At 49.7% G+C, this 18,986-nt stretch overlaps 5 protein-coding genes and 1 non-coding gene across 6 annotated transcripts; 4 read left to right on the forward strand and 2 right to left on the reverse strand.

Moving 5' to 3' along the window:
• The first annotated feature begins 385 nt into the window (after window positions 1–385).
• Window positions 386–1,841, forward strand: FOBCDRAFT_169457 (Intradiol ring-cleavage dioxygenase). Its single transcript, XM_031191449.3, has 5 exons — window positions 386–957; window positions 1,005–1,243; window positions 1,295–1,407; window positions 1,465–1,545; window positions 1,602–1,841. The coding sequence occupies exons 1-5, from the start codon at window positions 671–673 to the stop codon at window positions 1,782–1,784; spliced, it is 903 nt and encodes a 300-aa protein (XP_031032680.1). The 5' UTR covers window positions 386–670; the 3' UTR covers window positions 1,785–1,841.
• A 1,443-nt stretch (window positions 1,842–3,284) lies between these two features.
• FOBCDRAFT_253550 (serine dehydratase alpha chain-domain-containing protein) lies at window positions 3,285–10,434 on the forward strand (the record flags this gene model as incomplete). Its single annotated transcript, XM_059611050.1, has 7 exons — window positions 3,285–5,495; window positions 5,906–6,104; window positions 6,162–7,827; window positions 7,857–7,953; window positions 8,537–8,585; window positions 8,852–9,838; window positions 10,052–10,434. Exons 1-7 carry the CDS (start codon window positions 3,390–3,392, stop codon window positions 10,432–10,434), a joined length of 5,487 nt encoding a protein of 1,828 aa, XP_059467955.1. The 5' UTR covers window positions 3,285–3,389.
• Window positions 10,435–11,762: 1,328 nt separating this feature from the next.
• Window positions 11,763–14,174, forward strand: FOBCDRAFT_285476 (uncharacterized protein; the record flags this gene model as incomplete). The annotated part of the gene is made up of 1 exon (XM_031191453.3): window positions 11,763–14,174. One exon carries the CDS (start codon window positions 11,763–11,765, stop codon window positions 14,172–14,174), a length of 2,412 nt encoding a protein of 803 aa, XP_031032684.3.
• A 333-nt stretch (window positions 14,175–14,507) lies between these two features.
• Window positions 14,508–16,603, reverse strand: FOBCDRAFT_10039 (major facilitator superfamily domain-containing protein). Its single transcript, XM_031191454.3, has 5 exons — window positions 16,177–16,603; window positions 15,841–16,129; window positions 15,654–15,788; window positions 15,380–15,606; window positions 14,508–15,333 (listed from the first exon to the last, which is right to left on the reverse strand). The coding sequence occupies exons 1-5, from the start codon at window positions 16,339–16,341 to the stop codon at window positions 14,656–14,658; spliced, it is 1,494 nt and encodes a 497-aa protein (XP_031032685.2). The 5' UTR covers window positions 16,342–16,603; the 3' UTR covers window positions 14,508–14,655.
• A 703-nt stretch (window positions 16,604–17,306) lies between these two features.
• On the forward strand, window positions 17,307–17,378 carry FOBCDRAFT_t204. The gene has a single exon. It is a non-coding gene; the product is annotated as a tRNA-Thr (tRNA).
• Window positions 17,379–17,645: 267 nt separating this feature from the next.
• Window positions 17,646–18,789, reverse strand: FOBCDRAFT_264835 (chaperonin 10-like protein; the record flags this gene model as incomplete). Its single annotated transcript, XM_031191455.2, has 3 exons — window positions 17,646–18,296; window positions 18,347–18,476; window positions 18,524–18,789. 3 exons carry the CDS (start codon window positions 18,787–18,789, stop codon window positions 17,646–17,648), a joined length of 1,047 nt encoding a protein of 348 aa, XP_031032686.2.
• Between the last annotated feature and the right edge of the window lie 197 nt (window positions 18,790–18,986).

Below are 18,986 nucleotides of genomic sequence, written 5' to 3' on the forward strand. Positions count from 1 at the left end.
CTGTAGAATACTAATTCTGTTATGTCGCGTGACAAGAAGTCGTTACAATTAATGCTGCTCTTCACTTCATTTCCTATCATGGCGAATTTGCGACGGCTTTGGCGTATTTCAGGTGACTTGCAGCGGCTACACTAGGCTTATTTCCACTAGCAGGCATCGTACGACACACTAGTTTTTGGCTCCATATTCCGCGGCGTCGGAATCGGAGTCAGGGTGTCCCCTCAGCTGTACATCCGACCAACTTGCTCCGACATCCGAAAAGCGTGTGGCACCATTCTCGCCTCTGCCGAGAGTGCTAAACGAAATCATCAGTCCCCTAATTGGTTGGGCAGTTCACCCCGCAAAATGGCTGCAACATTGCCGCTTGGCCCCATGGGACACTGATGCTCAGAACGCGCACCCGATGTCCTTTCGGGAGATGTCCTTAGCCGCTCCTTGCTGAGGCGCTGTCTGTATATCCGAATCGAACCATGCTGACTGTGAATTATGCGGGGTCAAGTCATCTGCTCGACACCATCTTTGGAACAACTCCAGTGATAAAGAGGGACTTCATAAGACCTATTAGAAAGCCTCTTCTCTCATTCACTCAAGCATAAGCCCAATCCATCATCACGAACACTCTTCCTTCCTTCACATCAGCACCATCAATACCCCACAAAAATCTATCGAAATGACACCATCAGCGACTGGCGGAAATGCCAACGGCGCTCCCAAGGAGGAGGGTCTTGGCCAGGCCTTCACACAGCAAGTCATCGACTCTTTCGGCCCCAAGACTGACCCTCGTCTTAAAGAGGTGATGACATCTTTTATCCAGCACATGCACGACTTTGCGCGCGAGACACAACTCACCTGCGATGAGTGGATGTCTGCTGTTAAGATGATTAACTGGGCTGGACAAATGAGCAACGACAAGAGAAATGAGGGTCAATTGATGTGCGATGTTATTGGTCTCGAGAGGTAATTCGCTAGTCACAGCTCCCAATGCAATTACTAACAGTTTTCAGTCTTGTTGATGATATTACACACCGTCAAGCAGCCAAGAACGGCGTAGCAGCAACTGAGACTGCTATTCTGGGTCCCTTCTGGCGACATGATACCCCTACTCGTGAGAATGGCACCACAATTACTTTCGACACCCCCAGCGATGGTGTTGTCGCCTATCTCTACGGCACTGTGACATCAGCGGCTACTGGAAAGCCCATCCCTAACGCCTCTGTCGAGGTTTGGCAAGCATCCACCAACGGTAAGACATTACTCTGCGGCATTCTATCTCACGGACTCTAATTCTTCCTAGGCCTCTACGAGCAGCAGGATGAGAAGCAGGTTGAGCATAACCTCCGTGGCAAGTTCATCACCGACGACCAGGGTCGATACTCCTTCTACTGCCTACGACCTACTCCTTATCCCGTAAGCAATCTTATCCTGTCAACATGCCAAGGATCTATAATCTGACACTTTCTCAAGGTTCCCGATGATGGCCCTGCCGGTCAACTTCTCCACCTCCTCGACCGCCACCCTTTCCGCCCTGCCCATCTGCACTTCATGGTATGTTCAACCGAAGGTCCCAGAAGCGGTCATAGAACTAATCTAACATGCTGCAGGTCATTGCTGAGGGCCACAAGTCTGTTGTTACTCAGATCTTTGATTCTGACTCAGGCTATCTCGAGAACGATAGTGTCTTCGCTGTTAAGGATGGCCTAACAGTGAAGTTTGTGCCACGAAAAGGAGATCCCAAGGCTGAGTGGGAGTTGGAGTACAACATGAGCCTGTCAAACGAGTCATAGAGCAGTAGCATTTGTTTTTTTTTACAGCCATAGCGAATTTCATTGGGTTTCTTTGGACCGCTATTCCTGGTGAATAGGTGAGACGTATAGTGACCGTTCCTAGTCGTAAGTTCAAGTAAATGAATTCAATTGATTGTCGGCTAGAGCCTACAGCATCTCTTTGATTTATCAAGCCAGCACATTGGAACCCCCTCGAAAAAGCTAAACTCGCTTTCTTCCAATTTGTTTAGTGGAGGAGAAAGTGGCCTGTCTTCTATTGCGCCTCATTTACAGCTCAGCCTCATACATAGGCACCCAGAGCTCCAATAGCATTGGAGGCAGAATATGTTTTCAGTGACTAGAGTTGGCAGATAGTACTATGCTGGCAGGAATCTAAAACTCCATCTTAAGCCACTCGAAATATCATTAAATCAGCCATGTGAAGTTTCAGCCTTGTTTACATGAGTAAATAGCGCAATCAATAACTAGACGCCGTTCTATAGTCTACCACTAACCTTGAAGCTCTCCGCTGGGAAGCGAAGGAAAACATTTCGTGATGTTGACCTGTTGTTCATGGAATCATGGAGACTGATCGATACAGAAAGCAAACTTAACTCGGAATCAAACATGAAATGTATTTGGCCTCTGGCAAATAAACATGTTGTCCCTAGAATTTGATTAACTCTACGATGTTTTCCTCGATGCAGACTACGAAATAGTGCTGCTTACTTCATGGCTGTATTAGTAGTACTGACAATATATCTTCGCTCAGAATCCAACAGTGAAAAATGCTGCACAGATCGTTGTGCTCATATTATTAGAAGATATACCTAACTATCCCTTAGGACAAGAGGTGGCCTTATTCCCAAGATGAGCAAGACGACTATTATAAATACTTGTGCAAGGCTTCCAGGGCGTGGTATTAATTTTTCGGAACATAAATCCACGGCAAGTCTTTGACATTTTTTGCATTTCATCACAAACAGCATGTGATTTTCATGGTCATTGAGTTTGGTAGCAGCCTCCACTTCGAGAACCTTGATAAAAACTTCGCTGATACTCCATTCGAGCTTTGAAGCCATTGCAACCTGGCAATCTTGTATTTTCTTTTGTTCGTTCTGTGACTTGAAATAGGGTAGGTACCCTACGCTGTGACTAAAGTTTATATGACTTTGTACCCCGCAATCCACCAATTTGAGTGCAAACTATCCCCAATACTGACAAATAACGTAATGTTAATGGTGTTTTGATGCAACTAGATAATACTACCCCGGATGTTTTTGGAAGGCGTGTCACTTCGGTGAAGCAGACCGGAAGACATCGGTCTGGGGCAACAGATGATTGGTACGTATATCCGACACGTGACCGGTTGCCGGTATATCGTCCGACCCACCGCCGGCAGCGAGTCCGGAGATAAGCGCGGCTAAATATGATTCGCTGGGCACAAGATATTCCGCTCCTAGATAAGGCTCTCGACGCGACGTGGCCAATGAGGATAACCTTGTTGGCAATGCGCGGTCCACGTTTCCTGGCTTACGATATAATAATATACCCAACACAAAAAAGGGAGACACTTTCAAGCTCCGTCATTTGAAAGAAACATCTTCTCACTTTTCAGAACCTGCAATGAGTCGCGCAGGGATAAGGCAGCTTTCGCTGCTTCGGGCGTCGAGACAATGTCTATCTCCCCGGTCCCTTGCTACCGTTGTAAGGGGGCCTATCGCTCGCTCGACACCGCCAGCAGCAACTTTGTTGGGACGCCAGCGATGTCGACTTTTCAGCACAACACGACTACGAAGAAGTCAGGATGAGCAGGATGAAGATGCGGGATCTTACAGCGAAGCGGATCACGAACATGCTGTCATTTCCACTTTCGATCTGTTTTCTATCGGCATTGGTCCCTCATCTTCTCATACTGTCGGGCCAATGCGTGCTGGTAACATTTTTGTCAACGATTTGATCGATGCCAATCTGCTTCAAAAAGTCAACAAAATCCGCGTCGCCATCTATGGTAGTCTTGCTCTCACGGGTGAAGGTCATATGACTCCTTCCGCTTTACTCCTTGGCCTCGAAGGCGCCGATGTCGAAACAGTCGACACAGGCTACGTGCCCAGCCGCTTCGAAGAGATCAAGTCCAGCAAGAAGATTTTCCTAGCACGTGGGCTGGCCACAGATGGATCCAAAGGCAAGGAGATCGATTTCGACTACGAGAAGGAATTCATTTGGGAATGGGGTCGTAAGCTTCCCCAGCACAGCAACGGCATGCGTTTCACTGTCTACGACAAGGAAGGCTACGTCCTAGCCACCAATGACATGTTCAGTGTAGGCGGCGGTTTCGTTGTCAACGGTGCTCTTAGTATCGCACCCCAAGAAACTCTCTCCGCAAACGCCCCCGCTCAACTCGAAGCCGGAGATTCGGACACGGCAGCTCACCCGGCCGATTTGGCCGAAAACATGTACTACAAGGAAATCCGGCGCTCAGATGCCGCGGGAGATCGACGAACCGGTACCGAAGTCAAGGCCCTCGAAGAAGCCAATGAGGGTCCGACAGCTCTCCTCGGAGACTCGCCTGAGCCAACCGGCCTCTCTACCGATGTCAAGTCCGAGACCAAGGATACCAGCTCATCACCGCATCCGCGGTATCCATTCCGAGATGCCGCTAGTCTGCTTTCACTCTGTCGCAAACACAATCTCACTATCGCGCAATTGGTGTATGAGAATGAGAAGAGTCTAGGATATACGGACGAGGACATTTATCGAAAGATCTTCAAGATTTGGGGAGTCATGGATGCTAGTATCCTGGAAAGTGTCCAGGCACCAACAGGCTCCAAGCTTCCTGGATCTCTCAAGCTGCATCGACGAGCGCCGGCGCTCTACCGTCGATTGACTCGTGGCTTGTATCCCTCGTCGACTGCTGATACTTCAGCTGCTCAGCTCGAGCACAAGTTCTCTTCGCCTGACACCAACATCAACGAGGATGGCGTCGGCTCATCACCGAAAGCTCTCGCAGCAGCATCATCTCCATTGGTGCCAGAGAAGTTCAAGGCTGGCGGCCTTCGGAAGCGCGGTCCACCACGGATACACGGTTCTCTGGATCATCCTATTGCTCCAGCTCCTTCACGCCGTACGACATTCCCCACTATGGACTATCTTTCTGTCTATGCCATTGCTGTCAATGAAACCAACGCTGGTGGCGGTCGAATTGTCACCGCTCCTACCAACGGTGCCGCAGGTATTATTCCAGCTGTGCTCAAGTATACTACCGAGTTCATCAGCGACGATCCTGAACGAGATATCCCCACTTTCCTTCTCACTGCTGCCGCAATCGGTATGCTTTACAAGCGAGGTGCCACCATCTCAGCCGCTGAAGGAGGGTGCATGGCGGAGGTCGGCGTTGCCTGCTCTATGGCCGCCGGTGCTTTTGCTGCCTGCATGGGAGCCAGCCCCGAGACAATCGAGCAAGCCGCAGAAATCGGTATCGAGCACAACCTCGGACTAACATGTGATCCCATCGGCGGACTCGTCCAAGCTCCCTGCATCGAGAGAAACGCGCTGGGCGCGACAAAGGCCATCTCCAGCGCCAACCTGGCGCTTAGCAGTGAAACAGGCACGCAGCGCGTGAGGCTAGACGACGCTATCCGGGCGATGCGACTGACGGCCAAGGGAATGAGGAACGAGTTCAAGGAAACGAGTTTGAGTGGATTGGCTACGAGCGTTCACATTAATATTCCAGTCAGTGTTCCTGACTGCTAGACATGGTGTTGTTTTGTATTCAGCGATAATTACCAACAAAAAAAGGGAGTCAACAGCGGCGTAGATATTACTTTTCTAGATTAGAAGTTTCACTCTTTGCATTGTTAGCTGAGTAAGAGTATCATTCTACTTGGTGGGTATCACGTGCTAAAATATAGATGTCCGTAGTTCATGTGGAGAATCGGTGAGACGAATCATCACCTTGATTATTCTATTCTTGATTTATCGCGGATCTCATGGAAGACCACCAAAACCCTTCAACTGTGTCTCACGAACATTGCCCATGTTGTTTCAATTTCGATTCAGACCTCGTAGCACCAGGCTCTAACAATGATGTCAGAGTTGACTCAAAAGAGCTCGTAGTATTGGTGCTTCGAGACATCATACAGTTCGAGAGCGCGGCGATTTCAGGTTGTGACTGTTGCGCATTCATTTTCAAGACTCTCACATATTCGGGCTTGTTGGGGGTTGAGAATCAGATGGGAATTCAGCTCTATCTCCGACTTTCAATTGGACAAGGAAATCCAGAGATAATATTCGGTGATCCTGAGCGCTCGCAAATGTTCTTACAATTTTACACTGACTATGGTATGAATTGTCTAAGGATATGAAGACCCATGGGGGCGTACTAACAAATATACTCAGCTCAAGGAGAGACTTGGAAACGAGTCAAGCCTTTACCAGATATTTGTGATGACCATTTATCGCGCGAAGGCTTAAGCTTTGTCAACGCTTGTTTCTATAATTGTGCCAAGGATCACAAGCTCTGCAAGCAAGACAAGTCTACTTTACCAACCCGCATCTTAGACATAGGGAGCGCTGGGGATGACAAAATTTGTCTCGCTGAATCAGAGGCTCTCAAACCTGAGAAATATGTAGCACTCAGCTACTGCTGGGGTAGAAATCCCTCTATCAAAGCCTTGACCGGGAACCTGGAAGATATGAAAATCGGGATCGGACTTGAGGAGCTTCCAGCAGCTTATACTGACGCAATCGCACTGACTCGAGAGCTCGGGGTAAGATATTTATGGATAGATGCACTTTGCATCATCCAAGACTCCGAAGCCGACTGGGAAAGAGAATGCTCCAGGATGGCCGATACATATGCCAACGCTTTCTTGACTATTGCAGCCTCGTCATCAACATCTGTGACCAGTCACTTTCTACGGCCTCAGCTCAAGCCACCACCTCGAGCGGCTCGGGACCAGTCCGCGATCTACAGCGAATCAATGAGAAGCGAAAATGGGCCTCCAATTTTACTGAAAGTAAGGCTCATGCAAGCAACCGGTGCTCATTGGAAGTGGAGACCATCTCACAGAACGGATCAACAGCCGCTCGTGGAACCTCTCACTCAACGAGGCTGGACGTTGCAGGAGAAAGTCCTATCAACCCGGCTACTGTCTATATCCGTGATGGAAATGGCATGGACGTGCAAAGAGGCAATATTCTGCGAATGCGGATCGAAACTGAATCACCAGCGTGAATTTGGTGGAACGCCATTGAGTCAAATATCGCGACATGGTGAAGCCTTCAATTTCTGGCACAAAGTTATTGAGAATTACTCGAAGAGAAACCTCACGCAGGCCGGCGATAAGCTTCCAGCGATATCTGCTATAGCCGCTATAGTCCAGAAGAAGATCGGGTCAGATTACGTGGCTGGTCTATGGACAGATAACATTGATCTGGATCTGTTGTGGCGGAGACCATCAGCCAGTAGGATTCAAGCTGCCAACTCATCTTACATCGCCCCGAGCTTTAGTTGGGCTTCAATTACGGGAGAGGTCGATTACCTGTGTTTTAGAAACGGAAAATGGCCATACGAGAAGGCGGCTACTGTGCTGGAGGTCAATGCAGTAACAGGTCCTGACGCGCCACTTGGAAGAGTCATCAGCAGCAAGATGATAATCAACGGGCCAATGGTGATGGGGTATCTTGAGAGTCGGGGCCCGTATGATTGGTACGCGGTGCGTCTTGGGCGGGCTCTCCTGTGGTTTTCCGCCGATACGAGCCTCTCAACAATTGTAAACGGCAGTGAAGTCTCAGTGTGCAGAAGAAGCCGTGAGCACAACAGAAGCGATGTTGCGGAGGAGCTGAAGCGACTAAACCGAAAGCGGAATTCTGGGGATACACACCACCTGAGTAATTCAGCGATTCGATGCTGGGTGCTGAGACTTGGGGCATTTCCTTTCGGGGATAAGGGGCAAAGAGATCACGAGTGGCTAGTGCTGGGGCGGTCAGCAACACAGCCCGAGCTCTTCGAGAGGATCGGTCTAGGGTCGCTCAAGGATAGTCAAGAGGCGGAGGTTTTTGGGTTGGAAACGATAACGACAGTTGCGATAGTTTAAGTTGGTCAATGCAAGCCTCACCTTTACTAGTTGCGCTGAATGGACCAGGTAGCTGGCGATCATTCAACCGCCACGGCGTACGGGCACATACTGTACGTGATTGATAGTTATCACGATTGTGGGTCATTGCATTGATTAGTATATCCTTGCATGCATGGACAGGGGAGGCTGTAGGAGGAAAAGGAGCGAAATGCCAAGCAAGGGCGATGATGGATGGTGGGCCATAATTGATTGAATTGTCAGCCACCGGCTTACATTCCCCAAATTATTAGAGCTGAGACTAAGGTGACGCCACTGGAACGAAAGGGGCAGATGGATGAGAGGGGACAAGGAAGATGATGAGCGAGTGACTGTGTGTTTTTTGAGTTTCCGTGTATAGGTACGCGGTAATGAGATAATTACAGGGGCCTAAGACATGATGACACTGAGCAAACAGCTGGAGATTACCTAGACCCATGCCGTAGTGAAAACCACAACATTTCGGTCTGGTCTGATCAGGCCTAAACTCATGTCTCAGTGCAAATCGTGCGGGGTCAGCGAGCGAATGTGTAACATTTCGAGTGTTTGCCATTGGTTGCGTCGCAAATACGTTTGCTTTTTGGCCAGAATCTGGTGCTGCTTAGGTTTGCCAGGCACTAAATCCATGACTGACATGGGCTTCTCACTGTACCGTAGTGCAGCCAACCCAACCTAGCCGTACCGCTTTCACGGGCCAGTTCTGTTTGTAGGTACTGAGATGTGATGACTCTTTAATCACTCTTTGCGTTGGTCGGTTACACATAATCTCGCGATTTTTTCCCTACGAGAAAACTCTATTGTCCTCCCAACTTTTTTTTTTTTTTTTTTTTTCTCCTTCTATCTCTTCTGTTCTTACGTCCAATCTGCATTGGCTTTTTTTTTTTTTTTTTTTCAATTATTTTCTGGCGTGTCTTGGTTCCTTTTATCCACTTTTTCTTTTAGAGTTCTCCTTTTTAGCGCACTACCTACCAGCCATGGAAGCTGGCTCTCGGGCCCAATCAGCTGGATTGGCCTGGCTTGAACAGTCCCTGGCCGAGTTGGAAGCTGGTAAAGCCAGTTGGGCCGTCATGCCATCACTGATCAAACCTCGTCAACTGGAAGAACTGGAGGCAAAAATTAACTCGGTGCATCGACAACTTGGAGAAATCAACAAGGACGACGAGGACAGCGAAGCCCAGCGCCAAGCAAAACAAGACGAGTTGGTAGCTATCGAGAGTGAGTTAAGACCGCTTAGGACGGACTGGGACCGCACGTGCAGGGATGCTCATGTGGCGTACCGCCCCAAAGACGAGATGAAAGCAAATTCTCTCATGAACAACATCTTGAACCTTTATAAAGATTTCGGCCTCCCCATCAACGGCAACATGGGCGTCGACACATCAGCCCTAGGCCTCACTGGAGACTCGCCAGATGCTGATCCGGACACACCGCGCAGGCCGCGAATGCGAATGAAGAGGGGAGGGGCGGTGCTCACCCCAGATCGCAATGGAGTTTTTGAGGTCCGATTCCATCACCTTAGCCATCCATCGCTTGCTTACGCGCCCTCATCGTCTCATTTTGCTAACCTTCACTTCATTTCGCAGTCAGAGACGCGTAAGAGGAAGCGAGGCCGCAGCTCCAGCATTGCTCAGAAGCGCCCGCGCATTCAAGGTAACAGAAATTCCATACATTTCAATGCCGTCTACCAAAACAGACGCGCCGCCAAGAAGCACACCATTATCCGGTTCCCCGAGGATCCAGTGCGCCCGGCCAAGTTTTACATCTTGCGATGTGAGGATCACGACATCGACTTTGACGACAATTCATTACAGGCAGGGCTGGCGCATTTGTCAGAAGAGCATCAGCTTAAGAACCCTTCATTCGAGACTGTTATTCAGCACTTTGGTTATGAGGTCATTGGTTGCGACGATAAAAAACTCATTCAAAACAACAAAGTCGCCAAGGAAGCCTTTCAAAAAGGTGAAAGAGGAGCGCGAGACTCCATTCGCGTTACTGATAAACCTTCACCAAAGACACCACGCAAGAAGACCAACAACGCCGTGAAAAAGGGTCGGTCAACGCGCAAGTCTCAGGACTCCATCCATCCTCGCGACTTGGTTCCTGGAGATGTCTACATCATCTACTGGTCCGCGTCAAAACAGTGGTATTGTGGTTTGTATATTCCTTTGCAAGATCCCGAATCCCTTGGAATAGACGAATCGCTCGAGGCGATGGGGCTACTTAACAACGTACCGCCTTGTTATGAGTACGACAGCTCCAGCAAGTCATTCTCCTGGGCAGAAGGTTATGAAGATGGAGGAGAAAACGCTTCGGAGCAACACTTTCCGTTCATGTTCTTTGAGGGACTTGATTTTCCTGATCTGTGCCATGTTGCTTGGATTCCCATCGGCGAAATTCAGCCTTGGGATGAGGGCAAGGCGCTGATGATTAAGCATAGCGACCAGGCTTTTGAATATCTCAAACAGCGGGAGGCGGTTCAGCAGCCCAAGCGGTGGGGTCCAAATGATGAGATTCCAGACCCGACTGATGACAGTAAGTATACTAACTGCGTATGAGGTGAGGTTTCTGACATAGCCTTTCTGTAGACTCAACGTCGGATCTTGCGTCTCGATCACCAGTTGCAGAGTCTTCGACAGATTTCCAACCTGCTCAGAACGCTGAGACCGTTACACCTAATACAGCCCCAGAAGCGGATGCTGCTGATCAGGCCGAAGACGCAGACGTGACTGGGCAGACTGAAGAAACACAGAAGGACACCGAACTAGCACCTGAAGAAGAGCAGGACACTCAACTAGTGCCTGAAGAAGCACAGAGCGCCCAGATGGAAACCGAGGAAGCGCAGGACACCGAACTGAAATCTGAAGAAGAGCAGGACATTCAACCAGAGCCTGAAGTAGCGCAGAAGGACGCCAGACTGGAACCTGGAGAAGTGCAGAAGGATACCCAAATGGAAGTTGAAGAAGCACAGGACACCAGACCAGAACCTGAGAAAATCGCCGAGTCACCCGTACAACCCGATATAGTCGAAGACGAAGATATCGCCATGAGTTCAGAGGAAAACCCTACCGAGAGCGCTGCTCAACAGCCAACCGAGGACAGCGAGGATGTTGTAATGGAAACTCCAGAAGACGCAACTCAGAAACCTCTGCAGCAGAATGACTCTCAGTCTGGTGGGGACGATCAGGAAATTATTCTTGATACTCAGGAAGATCCAGCCGAAAACGTCTCCTCCCCGAAGGAACCGGAAGAAGTCACCGCGGAACGAGAGCAGGAAAGCTTATCTCACGAAGCAAGAGAAGCACGCTTACCCAGTGTCGATTTAGAGGATCTCCTACTTGCAGGCGAGGATCTGGAGTTCCAGTTTTCACAGTCTGAACAGAGGGAACTCGATCAAAAACCGACACCTACGCCTGCCCATGAGACAATTCGTCTTTCTCGCGCAGCAAATGACGTTGTCAACACGAAGCAGGAAGAAAGCTTGCCTGCCTCGCCTACACTCGGGAGAGCCAGTCTTACCAAGACGGAAAATGACTCTGGTGATGAGAGACGTGAGGCTAGTCAGCCTCAGCGCTCTTCTGTCGCTACGGAATCTTCCCACGATGAAACTCCACAGCCACGCCTTTCTTACGCTGATATGGGTCGCGCTTCTTCCTTGTCAGAGGGTGTTCCAAGCGATGTAGTTGATTCACGGCCGCAAATTCAACCTGCTTCGAGACGGGCTCGATCAGGGACACCTAATCACAACGCGCTCGCTGCGCAGTCACGTATGTCATCGCTATCAAAGTCACCTGTTGTATCTCGACCGCCCGCAATGTCGCCGCCAGCGACAATACCGTTCTCACCCACAGCGCCGCCTGCCTCGACGCCTTTACAGCTGCCAATGATGTCGCAGCCTCCGCCGTCTTCTCAGTCATCAGTACCACGGTCACCAACATCGCAACGCCCGCCTTCAGGGTTACAGCACCCAGTCTCATCATGGCCGCTGGATAACTCATGGGCATCGACGACACCACAGCGATCAGGAGCATCACAATCATCGGCTCTTGCGTGTCGGCCTGCACCATCTCAGCCAACGCCAACTTCACAACCGCCGCCATCATCACAGCCTCCAGCGGCCAGGCCCTCGACATTATCCCCCCCATCTTCATCATCTCAACCATCGACTTCGGAGCCACCGTTCCGTACCCCAACAGCGCAAGAGCGGCCCGCAGCGCAAGTAGCAATGTCTCCTGGGTCTGCTGTGTCTAACAGCGAACAGCCAAACAACGCATGGCCGACTTCGCAGACATCGCAGGTCCTGGCACCTCCCCGCCACTCACCAATAGAGAGTCCACTGCCAGAAGATGCTCAGACTCGCTCTGAAGTCTTGAGACATCCTCATGCAGCTCAGACCAAGACTTCTGCGCAGGCTTTGGGAAACAGTCCCCAACCTAGCGAACTTTCACGTGCGACAAGGCCCAAGGCATCATCCAAGCCCTCAGTTGATATTGTTTTGCTTAACCGTCAAGCAGTCAATGAAGCGCGGTCACAGTCCATGACAACTGGACAGCAAGCAGCAACAACCAGCCCTACACAGATGCCAGCAGCTCATGAAAGACATTCAGAACCTGCACAGATAACGTCAATGCCGCCAGCTATGTCTGCTGCCAGACCTGAAGCCCCAGCTGCGCGCCGCCCGCTCCCTCGGGAGAGACCATCACCTAGACCTTCTGCTTCACCGGTAAAGAGCCGTGAAGCCCCCAAGGTCATGCCGTCACAAAATCAGGCTCCCAGTGCTTTCTCCCAACATCCTTCTGGGGCCGGGAATACTCCAGCAGCTCAGCCAGAGCGACCAGCACAAATGCTCTCAGGTCAGCCACCTACCAGATATGCTTCTCGACCTACGTCCCCGGTACACCAAAACTCACCCCGCTTGCCGCCCATGAATGTCCCTCTAGATGGACACTATATCCCCAATACAATGTTGGCCCAACAACAGGCATCTTTGTCGATGTCTCGACCTAGTTCTTCGGGACATATTGGACCACAACCTGTGCCTTCTCCTCGTCTGGCTGCTCGGTCTATATCGCGACCCGGCTCTGCATCCCAAAAGCACATTGTATCACAGGCTATGCCTTCTCCCCATCAACTAGCGGCAGAAATTCAGCGACCTCGGTCCGGATTCCAGGGGCATTCTGGGTTGCAGCCGATGTACTCTCCCCGACAAGTTCCTAGGGAAATCCCTCACCGTGCTTCAGCCTATGAAGGGCATCCAAATCATCGTCCTGTTCCATCACCGCGCGGTCCCTATGCTGTTCCAGTGCAGCCGCCCGCATCGCCTCAACAATCTTTCAGTCACTTTTCCCATCGAAGCCCTGAGATGCAGGGACAGGGCTATGTTTCCCAGCGTCATTATGCATCAACTGGGACCTTGTCACCGCAATTGTCAACAGCGGAAAATCAATTGCCACCCATTCGATTACCAAACATCTCTCGTCCTCGATCTGGAGCCCAGACAGCTCCAAACATGATCTCGCCGCCGCAGACCGCTGTTGGGGCTCGACCAGGACACTATACGGGATATCACCAGCCTACGCCGCATATTATGCAATCGCCGCGTCTATCTGCGGCCGAAATCTCTCGACCGCACACGGCAAGCAACATGCATCCTCCCCTGCCCACGATGTCACCAATCCTAGGGCACACAGAACCGCGTAGACCAAACTCAAGCTACGCTCAAAGCATGCCTTTTCACGCCCCCTTGCCCACCATGCTGCCAACCTATTCGAACACAAGCTACCAGTCGTCGGCACCATCTGCACACCAGTACGCCCAACCTAATCGTCCTCAAGGTCACCTTCGAAGACATTCCGAAAGCGCTTGTCAGCCCCAACTCCAGCAGTATGCACTCGCAGGCAGCCCGCAGATAGCAAACTCTACGCCACGGTCCTATCAGTCGCCAGAGCTCGATCGGGGTCCGAGACGTAATCCGGCTCAGGATCCCTTCCTCCCTGAACTCTCTCCCAACGTTCGTAAGGCACTTCTGGAACAAGTTAGAACAGACAGACTCGATCTTATCCCCTGCGACTTTCTCAACAACGAAAACAAGTATCGATGCCCTTTTTGCAAGGAAACGACTCTGGAACCAACAGCGCTTATTAATCACATCAAGATGAGCTGTCCAATGCTGGAGGAGAAGTATAAACAGGACAAGAATGAGCAGGCCATTGAAGCGAATCAAGCCAAGCGAGTCACGCAAGCTAAGAGAAAGAGTCAGATGGCCCAGGCAACGAAGAATGCCCGAGTTCGGAGTTGATTTGTTTATTATTGATGTGATTATCCCACTAGATATCACTTTGCGAGCCTGGAAGGAATGCCGTGGAAATTGGCTGAAGCATCTCATTGCTTTTAATCAGTACAGTCGCGAGCCGGTGTTTTTATTGTTAGTTATTACAAAAGTAGATCCTTGATCTTGATAGGCGTATTGAAGAAGAATTATGGAAGCATAGGGAAGACTTTCAGCTAGTCTTATGGATCAACAGTTCACATAAGTACTCTAGAGTTGGTAATTTATCACGAATCAGTTCTCATAACTCAATCTCCGCTGCCATCGTAACTGAAAGCTTTACTCGTCACTTATTGTCTGACACCTGATGCTGTCATTGTGAACACGGGAGTTTTGCTGGGGCTCTTCGATTATAAACACTAATTGGCTAGAAGTAGGTCATTATGTTTATGGTTTGGTGTCCCAACGTCGCACATCGTCACGCGAAATGCAGTCACAACATTCAACGCCTTCACTTCTCGTCTGTTTTTGTGACATTCACTTCCCCGCCCTCAATACCAACAGAGTCGAAGCCCATCTGCGCAGTATCGTATCCATTGGCCTGGAGGTATTCGCGGAACTTTTGATCTTCAACGGTGATGGTGTCTTGTCCAACGTGGGGGATGCAGAAGAACACGATAAGAGCTGAGAGGATGCAGAGACTGGATGAGACCCAGAAAGGGTACTGGGCTGACTCAGTCTTGTTTCCTCCAGCGGCCTGGATGTAGGGAAACACATAGGTACCGACGAAAGCACCAATCTTGCCAACGGCAGCGGCGATACCGTAATATCGGCCACGGACACCAGTGGCACATGTCTTTGCAGCGAGAAGACCGATGTTGTTTCCGGGGCCGAGTTCACCAAGAGCTTGAAAGATTCCGAAGACGACAGCGAAAGCCGCGATTTGGGTGGAAATCTTGTCATAGACACCGGCCATGATGAATCCGACGATGGCTTGGAGAGTAACACCGAGGATGAGAGTGTATCGAGGACCGATCCAGTCACTGACAAATGCACCGATGAGAGTACCTGGCAGATAGAACATGTTGATGACAGTGTTCCAGCCAAAGACAGTGGTTAGGTTCGCGCCATCGCCATAGATTCCAGCAAGAATCGAGGAGGAGTAGATACCGAAGGCGTAGGAGGAAAACTAGTCACGTTAGCAGATGGTAGATGGTAGTGCCTTGCAAACTTACGTTGTAGAGGAACCAAACCAGACTGACGCAGAGCAGTCGGAACCAGTAGTAGCGCAAGACCAGCGAGTATGGTGTTTGGCGTCTCATCGACTCCTTGGCGAACTCCTCGGGCTCCTTGAGTCGAAGTCGAAGGACGAAGAGGATAAGAGGGAAGACGACTCCAATGCCAAGACTTGTCCTCCAGATGGTGCTGTAGTGGCCATTATGGCATGCGGCGGCAACAACGTCTATTGATGGTTATTTATAGTCGGATTAGGATAGAGATGTAACATACAAGGGACGAAAGCACCAATGACGAAGCCAAAATCGATCATTGAGTTTGTGAAGAGAATGAACCAACGGTTTCGGGTTCCCTTCTTCATCTGACCGCTGGACTCGGCGCATCCAACGCTACCAGCTGGATATTCACCTAGGAGGCATTAGCACCAAATTCATTCAATGAAGAATTCGATATATCTCACCTCCGATACCGATACCGACAAAGAATCGCCAAGCAGTCAGCATGTTGAACATTCCGACTGCCTGTCCATGCCAGTAAGATCCAGCTGCCAGCGCAGTGAAAATGATGAGAATGACGGTTGAGACCATGAGCGTATTGGTTCGCGACCAATGATCAGCAAGGAAACCAAAGACGAGCTGGCCAACAACTGTTCCAGCGAAGGCGATGTCAGAGACGTATTTGAAGGCATTAGAGTTGGCATAGACATCTCCATATTGTCGTTTCAAGGTGGTGTTGACAGAACCAATGACCTACTCACGTTAGAAATGAAGCACAGCATATTCACAGAAGTTCTCACGTTGTTGATGTAGCCATCTGAGAAAAGACCGGCACCGCAAGCAAACACTGGGAGGGCAGTCTCAATCCAAGGCCTCTGAGGAATGTCGTCTTGAGGCGTGTGTACTTCATCATGAGGGGCTTCATCAGAGGCATCGCCCTCGTGTTTCTTCCCGAACCCCAGCATCGTGGATGCGCAAGGGTGTATTGGTCACAGGTGATAAGGTTTTGTTTGTCGTGGGGAAGAGTGCACGCCTAGTCACTGTTATAAGAGAGGGAGCCAAAGCCACGGTCACGTTCAGATTGACTAAAACGCCAAAGATTGGTGATGCCTCGGGTAAGGAACAAACAAAACAAAAGAATTGGCTCGGTGTCACAGGATTTCTAGAATTTAAGAGAAAACGGGGGGCATTCGTGGTGGAGCAATGGCTTCTTGTCAAGGAGATAAGGTCTGGCGTCTGTGGAACAAAAACTGGGCACCGAGTGATTGACCCAAGTTGTTTTGAGAAGCTGGTAATGTTGCACCAACGAATCATTACGTACACGAGACACAAGAGTCGAACATCATAGGAGAGAGTGACCGGAGGTAACCGAAACGGACGGCACTCGGCGCGTTGAACCAATTGACTTTGATGATGCACATGAATCCTTTCTTGTCGATTTATTGCCGAGTTTGGTCGTTGGTGGCGCCAAATGCGTCCTCTGCTCGGCTCAAAATTGCCGATGGGCCTGTCAGAGCGTCCACTAGTACTGATATGTCAGGTGAATACGAATATGCTCTATCACCTGTCAATTACCGCTCAGTAGCAGTTGATGAGACCCAATATTTGCAGGAGTTTTCACCTGGGGGAGGGTCACAGAATGGCTGGGGAAGAGGAGAACCGTCGTGGAGTTAGTGGCAAGCCAATCTTGATCAAGAAAGTCAATATCTCTGGAGAGCATGATTGACATTGACTAAGCGGGGATCAATTAATATTGCTGATCAAATACTAGCAGGGTCAGTGCATCATGCATGTGATTGTTGGTGATGAAAGGTTTGGGCACACGACCAATTCCTGCAATAAGATTTGATAACAGGCACTAATGCAGCCAGCTTGCAGTGGGAAGCGTACATAGCACCTGAGTGCATGCCTCACATCATCCAATAGATCCGCCTCTATAGCTCAGTGGTAGAGCGTTGCACTTGTAATGCAAAGGTCCATCGTTCAATCCGGTGTGGAGGCATTTCTTCATCTTTTGCCATTTTAAGCAAATTACAATTAACATATCAATTCTTTTTTCTTTTTACACAGCCCTTATTGATAATAGAGCTTTAGATATATTTTTCCAACATTTTTTTTTACTTATGCAATATTTTGAAAATAATTAGGATAATGAAGTTTAAGTTCACAGCCACAATATGCAGAGAAGAACATCTAAAACTCTAGTTCATGCGAGGCGCATATGATGTCTAATCTATCTGTCTAGCTCTTTCATAATATAATACATATCTCACAGAGTATACACCAGCTTTCCTCCAGAAACCTTGTTCGCTCTCAATTCATCCAAGCCTTTCAGAATACCTTCAAAGCCACTACCGCCGCGGTTGACAAACGTCTGAGGAGCCTTCACCTTACCCTCCTCAAGCAGCTGTCGGCTGATCTCCCAGAACTTCTTCGCAAACTCAAACTCTTCAGGCTGAGCAGGAGTCTCCTGTCCCTTGAAGAATCGCTCGCCAAAGATGGAGTACATAAGCGTGACATAAGGTCCATCGACCTTGGGGTTCACGTCGAGCAATTGTTGCTTGTCGACTGGCAGAAGAGTAGCGTACTTGCCGCCCTCGGTGCTGATAGCTCCAGCACTGATGGCGACGTCTTGCGCGGTGCAGTCCCAGGCGAGCTTGAGGGTGTTGTTGGTGTACTTGCGAATTTCCTCAGCAACGTTGGGCAACTTGTAATCAAAGACTGCCTCGGCTCCGAGGGACTTGAGATAGTCGAAGTTGTGAGGAGAAGCAGTCGCGATAACCCTCAGCCCCGAAAGTTTGGCGAACTGGATACCGTAAATGCCAGTTGCAGTGCTACCGCCGTGAATGAGGATAAACTCGTCGCTCTTCTTGCCCTCGGTGGGTAGAGTCAGTCCCAGGGTCTTGTAAAGGCCTTGGCCCTGTGTCGGTGATCAGAATTTATGCTTTGTACTCATCAGGCCAAACTTACTACCGTGGCAATAGAAATACCGAGAGTAGCAGCCTCTTCGTCAGTAACATTATCGGGCGTCTTGATCTGTACATCTCCCTTTGCCACAATGTACTCGGCAAAGCCTCCGTTCTCGAGCTGAGTTGCATCACTAAATATGCTTAGATGAAATTAACCTAACGATACCCAAATACTGACGCTCCATGGACTACACCGCTGATCCGGTCGCCCTTCTTGAAAGACTTGGTGACCTTGGGGCCAACTTCCTCGACGATACCAGCGTAGTCACATCCGATTCTAGAACCAGGTTGCGTGAGTCCAAAGTCGATATGCTTCCAGTCGGTAGGGTTCAAGCCAACGGCATTGACCTTGACGAGGATATAATCGTCTCGGAGCTTGGGCTTCGGGACCTCCTGGATAGTGGCCTTGCCCTTCTCGACGAATACGATAGCCTTGGTAGTCATGATGTCGGTTTCTGTTGTTGTAAAGCTGCGGTTTTGTGAGTAATGATAAGACTTGCTTGATGAATATCATGAAGATATAGAAGCTCTTGAGGACATTTATACCGCTAAATGGCGTCATGATAGTGCAACTTAGAATGGCTAGCATGCGTCATTGATTGGCTGCTTAGACTTTAGTTGGTGTTTAACGCTATCCCCAC

Source organism: Fusarium oxysporum, chromosome X, assembly GCF_013085055.1.
Source record: "Fusarium oxysporum Fo47 chromosome X, complete sequence".
NCBI classification, from domain to species: Eukaryota; Fungi; Ascomycota; class Sordariomycetes; order Hypocreales; family Nectriaceae; genus Fusarium; species Fusarium oxysporum.